Raw genomic sequence first — 7,500 nt, forward strand, 5'->3', positions numbered from 1 at the left:
TCCAACAATGTTTCACTTTTTTCCCTCTTGTGATTAATCGATTAGTTGAAGATTATGTACAATTTCAGTCGATCGAGATGTTCTTTGGTTGACTGAAGCTCTACTGCACACACAAAGAAACAAATCACACAAAATCAGACATAAAGTCACACGTTTACTATCAAACCTGACAACAAACACAAAGAAGGAAATTCTGCTTCCTCATACACAGAATAATCACATTATGAGAATATTAAAACACGTGTTTATAACACAAACACATTTCTCAGTGACGCTCAGCTGCAGAAACAAATAATCCATCAGTCACACTGAACACATGATGCTCCAACAGCTCCGTTATTTAACTCAACTCTCAAAAACACTGACTGTTATAACTCTGTGTGTGTGTGTGTGTGTGTGTGTGTGTGTGTGTGTGTGTGTGCAGATGATGCAGTGTGTTGTGGCGTGTGTGTTGCTCCTCGTCGGATCAGCTGACGCTTTGAGACGTCTGGCCGACGTCCCGCCGAGACTCGACCGACACTCCGTTCTCCTGCGGGACAAACTAGACCCTGAAGTGCACATGAACATTGTGAGTACTGCGAGTGTTTCCCTGTGCTAACATGCTAACACGCTAACAAACCAACCAATGAACTGATCTACTAACAAGTGTTGTGTTTGTATCAAAGCTGAAATATCTATTAATTATGACATCGCTGCACTGGGTCACATGTTCCTTCATCCGTCTGTCTGTATGTTTGTGTGTCTGTGTGTGTTTGTCCTTTGTGTATCTCGGGAACTGTTCATGTGATCTACGTCATACCTGGCAGGTGGATCGCTGGGGAATCCAGGAAGTGCAACGTCCGTGTACAAAGTTGTTTGGATGAGCGGTTCTCGAGAAATATATAAAAATACCTCATAAATAATGTTGATAATGTTGATTTGCTTCTTCTTCTGCACCTGGAGTCAACAAGCAGAAATACAGACAGCGCCACTCTGCCATTGCAACCCACACTGTGGTCAGAGGTGGAATTACATCCGATGAGAACCAAATAGCATGAAGTTTAGAGAGTTAAGCTCTATTCAGGGGACGTGGGTAAATTACAGCGTCTACTGATAGCCTGCGTGTGAGGCGTTCAGGGGACGTGGGTAAATTACAGCGTCTACTGATAGCCTGCGTGTGAGGCGTTCAGGGGACGTGGGTAAATTACAGCGTCTACTGATAGCCTGCGTGTGAGGCGTTCAGGGGACGTGGGTAAATTATAGCGTCTACTGATAGCCTGCATATGAGGCGTTCAGGGGACGTGGGTAAATTATAGCGTCTACTGATAGCCTGCGTATGAGGCGTTCAGGGGACGCGGGTAAATTATAGCGTCTACTGATAGCCTGCGTATGAGGCGTTCAGGGGACGCGGGTAAATTACAGCGTCTACTGATAGCCTGCGTGTGAGGCGTTCAGGGGACGCGGGTAAATTATAGCGTCTACTGATAGCCTGCATATGAGGCGTTCAGGGGACGTGGGTAAATTATAGCGTCTACTGATAGCCTGCGTGTGAGGCGTTCAGGGGACGTGGGTAAATTACAGCGTCTACTGATAGCCTGCGTGTGAGGCGTTCAGGGGACGTGGGTAAATTACAGCGTCTACTGATAGCCTGCGTGTGAGGCGTTCAGGGGACGTGGGTAAATTGTAGCATTTCTCTAGATATTGAATAATCAGGCATTTATCCTCATTTTCATGTGACTGAATGTCGGGTTTGATACCAGTTACATCATTTCCATTTTCCCTGAAACATTTAGCCTAATAAATCATTTGATCTGATTATATTCAGCCCAGAGTTGTGCCTGGCAGGCGGTGAGGGAAACATTGATGTATTTAGGGGAACTGAGATGACTCAACATGACGAGTTTGATTATTGAGGTCAGAGGTCGTGTTTCCTGTGTGTTGGAGGTCTGATGGACTTTGAGCTGCTGATATCTGATCCACATGTTGTGTTAGTTCAGTAAAGAGTCAGAGACACAAAGCACAGTCCTTCTTTGTTAATGTCAGAGGTCAGAGGTCACAGAGGAGTTCTCTGCTGTCTTTGAACTGAAGTCCTTTTAAAGCCTGTAAAAAACCAGGCAGAGCTGATCAAATATGGATCAATATTCTGTTACTGCGTCGACTGTTTCTGCCTCAGATGTTTCCAGAAACACACGTTAGTGTTCTGCGGCTGAGGCAGTGTGACTTCATTCTCTGCTCAGGACGCCGTTACTCTGCTACGTCTTTACAAAGCAAACAGTTGTTTACTGACGGCTACTGAAGCTAAATCTCATTTTTTGGATCTTTAACACTTTTTCCATATTTTTCTAATAATTTGTACCAAATTGCACCTCTGCTGCTGTTAGCTTTCATTAGCGTCCGTTAGCCTCTGTTAGCTGTCGTTAGCTTCCATTAGCTGCCGTTAGCCTCTGTTAGCTGTCGTTAGCCTCTGTTAGGTGTCGTTAGCCTCTGTTAGCTGTCGTTAGCCTCTGTTAGGTGCCGTTAGCCTCTGTTAGCTGTCGTTAGCCTCTGTTAGCTGTCGTTAGCCTCTGTTAGCTGCCGTTAGCCCCTGTTAGCTGTCGTTAGCCTCTGTTAGCTGCCGTTAGCCTCTGTTAGCTGCCGTTAGCCCCTGTTAGCTGTCGTTAGCCTCTGTTAGCTGTCGTTAGCCTCTGTTAGCTGTCGTTAGCCTCTGTTAGCTGCCGTTAGCCTCTGTTAGCTGCCGTTAGCCTCTGTTAGCTGCCGAGCGCGGGGCTGGAGGGGGGGGGGGGGGTGTTATCATTCTGCTTTCATGACGTAGAGATTTCCCCGACGGTCGCGTCTACGTCAGCATCGTTTCACAGCAGATTTCAAACAGCAGACGACACGTTGAGCCATTTTCAACTCATGAAATGCAGATTTTTATAAATTTGGTGTCAATGTCAATATTGACCAGATACAGAGATAGATGCTAATAATCACTGGCCCAACTGTGTAAAAACTGTGCATATATATACATACATACATATATGTATAACTCAATAACCTGCTGAAGAACATCTTTAAAAATAACATTTAACTTTAAAATGTAAAAACTGTTTTCTGATGGTTTCAAGTGACTCACAAGAGTAGTAATAACATAGTGTGCGTGTGCGCGTGTGTGTGTGTGTGTGTGTGTGTGTGTGTGTGTGTGTGTGTGTGTGTGTGTGTGCGTGCGTGTGCGCGTGTGTGTGTGTGTGTGTGTGTGTAGACAGAGATCATCCACAGGTGGGGTTACCCGGCGGAGGAGCACCAGGTGGTGACGGAGGACGGGTTCATCCTGACTGTCAACAGGATCCCACGAGGACTCAAACACACTACAGGTGAGACTTTCCATCTCTGAGACGACCAATCAGAGCAGAGAGGACCAATCACAGAGGACCAATCAGAGTAGAGAGGACCAATCAGAGCAGAGAGGACCAATCAGAGCAGAGAGGACCAATCACAGAGGACCAATCAGAGCAGAGAGGACCAATCACAGAGGACCAATCAGAGTAGAGAGGACCAATCAGAGCAGAGAGGACCAATCACAGAGGACCAATCAGAGCAGAGAGGACCAATCACAGAGGACCAATCAGAGTAGAGAGGACCAATCACAGAGGACCAATCAGTTTACTGTCACAGAGACTAAAGAAACCAGAAAATATTCAGTTGGAATCAAAAAATTTGACTTTTTTTTATTAAATAATGACTCAAATAGATGAATTGATCAGCAGATCGATGCTGATTAATTGAATAATTAGTAACTCAACGTCCAGTCAGGTGGAATAAACCAGAGAAAGACGTCTGCAGTCTTTTCACTTCACATTCTCTGATATTTCTTTATTAATGGAGAGTTACTCAGAGCAAACGTCTTCCTCTTTAGTGGTTTTCTGTTATTTATATCCTGTTCTCATGTCACATGTTAAACAGGGTCAAAGGTCAGAAACTTGAGATGAACGTATGTAGAAACACTGCCTGCAAGTCAAAGTCCAGGGCTTCAACCTGCCGCCAACACTTTGTTTGCAACATGTTTTTACCTTTGAGATAAGGTGACTGTGAATCATGCAGATATTCTAGTAAAGCAACAGAATATGAATGTAGAGCTGCAGATGAGCAGAATGTGTCAGTTTTAATGTAAACAAGCTGCTGTAAGACATTAAAATGATGTAAAAGCTCATTACAGGTATAGAAGCACACATGTGTCAGAGTGGATATTAAAACTCTTAACTAAAGTCACTCCAACCTGAACTCTGATGTTTCATGAAGCAGGAAGTGAAACTGAAACTTTTTCCATTTCTGGAGAAACAGGAAGTTCAGTCCGGTCATCAGATGCTTACTTCCTGTTTCACCAGCTGAACTTAACCCTGAAATGTTCATGTGATGTTTGCACTGCTTCCTTTTTATATATATTTACCGTTCAGCGAAGATCTGCTGCGATGAGAAGGAAATAAAACAAGAATAATCTGATCATATCAGATAATATAACAACATGATGCTGGTTTAATGTCATTTCTCTGATAGTTATGTAGGTTAGGTTTATATTACGGTTGTGTTCAGGTTATGTTAGCGTGATGTTAGCATGATGTTAGCATGATGTTAGGGTTATGTTAGCGTGATGTTAGCGTGATGTTAGCATGATGTTAGGGTTATGTTAGCGTGATGTTAGCGTGATGTTAGGGTGATGTTAGGGTGATGTTAGGGTGATGTTAGCGTGATGTTAGCGTGATGTTAGGGTGATGTTAGCGTGATGTTAGGGTGATGTTAGCGTGATGTTAGCGTGATGTTAGGGTGATGTTAGGGTGATGTTAGCGTGATGTTAGCGTGATGTTAGGGTGATGTTAGGGTGGTGTTAGCGTGATGTTAGGTTGATGTTAGCGTGATGTTAGGGTTGATGTTAGGGTTATGTTAGGGTGATGTTAGCGTGATGTTAGGGTGATGTTAGGGTGATGTTAGCGTGATGTTAGCGTGATGTTAGGGTGATGTTAGCGTGATGTTAGCGTGATGTTAGCGTGATGTTAGGGTGATGTTAGCGTGATGTTAGGGTGATGTTAGGGTGATGTTAGCGTGATGTTAGCGTGATGTTAGGGTGATGTTAGCGTGATGTTAGCGTGATGTTAGGGTGATGTTAGCGTGATGTTAGCGTGATGTTAGCGTGATGTTAGGGTGATGTTAGGGTGATGTTAGTGTGATGTTAGGGTGATGTTAGCGTGATGTTAGCGTGATGTTAGGGTGATGTTAGGGTGATGTTAGTGTGATGTTAGGGTGATGTTAGCGTGATGTTAGCGTGATGTTAGGGTGATGTTAGGGTGATGTTAGCGTGATGTTAGCGTGATGTTAGGGTTATGTTAGGGTTATGTTAGCGTGATGTTAGGGTGATGTTAGCGTGATGTTAGGGTGATGTTAGCGTGATGTTAGCGTGATGTTAGGCTGATGTTAGCGTGATGTTAGCATGATGTTAGGGTGATGTTAGGGTGATGTTAGCGTGATGTTAGGGTGATGTTAGCATGATGTTAGGGTTATGTTAGCGTGATGTTAGGGTTATGTTAGTGTGATGTTAGCATGATGTTAGGGTGATGTTAGCGTGATGTTAGGGTTATGTTAGCGTGATGTTAGGGTGATGTTAGCGTGATGTTAGGGTGATGTTAGGGTTATGTTAGCGTGATGTTAGGGTGATGTTAGCATGATGTTAGGGTTATGTTAGCGTGATGTTAGCGTGATGTTAGCATGATGTTAGGGTTATGTTAGCGTGATGTTAGCGTGATGTTAGCATGATGTTAGGGTTATGTTAGCGTGATGTTAGGGTGATGTTAGGGTTATGTTAGGGTGATGTTAGCGTGATGTTAGCGTGATGTTAGGGTGATGTTAGGGTGATGTTAGCGTGATGTTAGGGTGATGTTAGCGTGATGTTAGCGTGATGTTAGGGTGATGTTAGGGTGATGTTAGCGTGATGTTAGGGTGATGTTAGCGTGATGTCAGGGTGATGTTAGGGTGATGTTAGCGTGATGTTAGGGTGATGTTAGCATGATGTTAGGGTGATGTTAGGGTGATGTTAGCATGATGTTAGCGTGATGTCAGGGTGATGTTAGCGTGATGTTAGCGTGATGTCAGGGTGATGTTAGCGTGATGTTAGCGTGATGTTAGGGTGATGTTAGCGTGATGTTAGGGTGATGTTCTGATTATGTTAGCGTGATGTTAGCGTGATGTTAGGGTGATGTTCTGATTATGTTAGGGTGATGTTAGCGTGATGTTAGCGTGATGTTGAGGTAATGTTAGGGTGACGTTAGGGTAATGTTAGCGTGATGTTAGTGTGATGTTCTGATTATGTTAGCGTGATGTTAGGGTGACGTTAGGGTAATGTTAGGGTAATGTTAGCGTGATGTTAAGGTGATGTTAGGGTGATGTTAGGGTGATGTTAAGGTGATGTTAGGGTGACGTTAGGGTAATGTTAGGGTGACGTTAGGGTAATGTTAGGGTAATGTTAGGGTGACCTCTAATGTCTGAAGCCTGTCTTTGCTGGTTGTCTGAAAGTAAATGTCGGTTGTGTTTTCAGGTCCGCGGCCGGCAGTCCTGCTGCAGCACGGCCTCCTGGCTGCTGGCAGTAACTGGATCACCAACCTGCCCAACTGCAGTCTGGGATACGTGCTGGCCGACGCCGGCTACGACGTCTGGCTGGGAAACAGCCGAGGAAACACCTGGTCCAGGAAACACCAGACGCTCCACCCAGACCAGGAGGACTTCTGGAAGTTCAGGTAGATCCTCTACAACACACTGTTCCATCATGACGTCAGTCATAGATACAGAAGAAGAAACCTGCTGCTGTGTGTTAGTTTACCTCCAGGTTTTATATGATGTCTAGACTCAGTAATCACATTATGGGATGTTATTGTTTCTCCTCAGCAGCAGAAAAAACGATTATCACAGTTTACAGGAAGATTTTAATTAGAAAAATACACAGTTACATCCTGTCTATCTCTCCACCTGTCTGTCTGTCTGTCTGTCTGTCTGTCTCTCTGTCTGTCTGTCTGTCTGTCTGTCTGTCTGCCTGTCTGTCTGTCTGTCTGTCTCTCCACCTGTCTGTCTGTCTGTCTGTCTGTCTGTCTGTCTGTCTGCCTGTCTGTCTCTCTACCTGTCTGTCTGTCTGTCTGTCTGTCTACCTGTCTGTCTGTCTGTCTACCTGTCTGTCTGTCTGTCTGTCTGTCTGTCTGCCTGTCTGTCTCTCTGTCTGTCTGTCTGTCTGTCTGTCTGTCTGTCTGCCTGTCTGTCTGCCTGTCTGTCTCTCTACCTGTCTGCCTGTCTGTCTCTCTACCTGTCTGTCTGTCTGTCTCTCTACCTGCCTGTCTGTCTGACTGTCTCTCTGTCTGTCTGTCTGTCTGTCTGTCTGTCTGCCTGTCTGTCTCTCTGTCTGTCTGTCTGTCTGTCTGTCTGTCTGTCTGTCTGCCTGTCTGTCTGCCTGTCTGTCTCTCTACCTGTCTGCCTGTCTGTCTCTCTACCTGTCTGCCTGTCTGTCTC

The 7,500-nt window shown here is 44.8% G+C and overlaps 1 protein-coding gene and 1 long non-coding RNA gene across 2 annotated transcripts in view; both read left to right on the forward strand.

Annotated features, from left to right (window-relative positions):
• The window catches only part of LOC137172752 (uncharacterized), a 57,930-nt gene that overhangs the window by 8,412 nt on the left and 42,018 nt on the right, over positions 1–7,500 (forward strand). The window lies entirely within an intron of this gene.
• lipf (lipase, gastric) overlaps positions 1–7,500 on the forward strand; it is a 16,967-nt gene that overhangs the window by 3,075 nt on the left and 6,392 nt on the right. Inside the window, exons 2-4 of the mRNA XM_067577332.1 lie at positions 425–568; positions 3,221–3,332; positions 6,542–6,740. Coding sequence (XP_067433433.1) covers positions 425–568; positions 3,221–3,332; positions 6,542–6,740 — 455 coding nt within the window. The remainder of the gene's footprint in view (positions 1–424; positions 569–3,220; positions 3,333–6,541; positions 6,741–7,500) is intronic.

Source organism: Thunnus thynnus, chromosome 20, assembly GCF_963924715.1.
Source record: "Thunnus thynnus chromosome 20, fThuThy2.1, whole genome shotgun sequence".
In the NCBI taxonomy this organism is placed as follows: domain Eukaryota; kingdom Metazoa; phylum Chordata; class Actinopteri; order Scombriformes; family Scombridae; genus Thunnus; species Thunnus thynnus.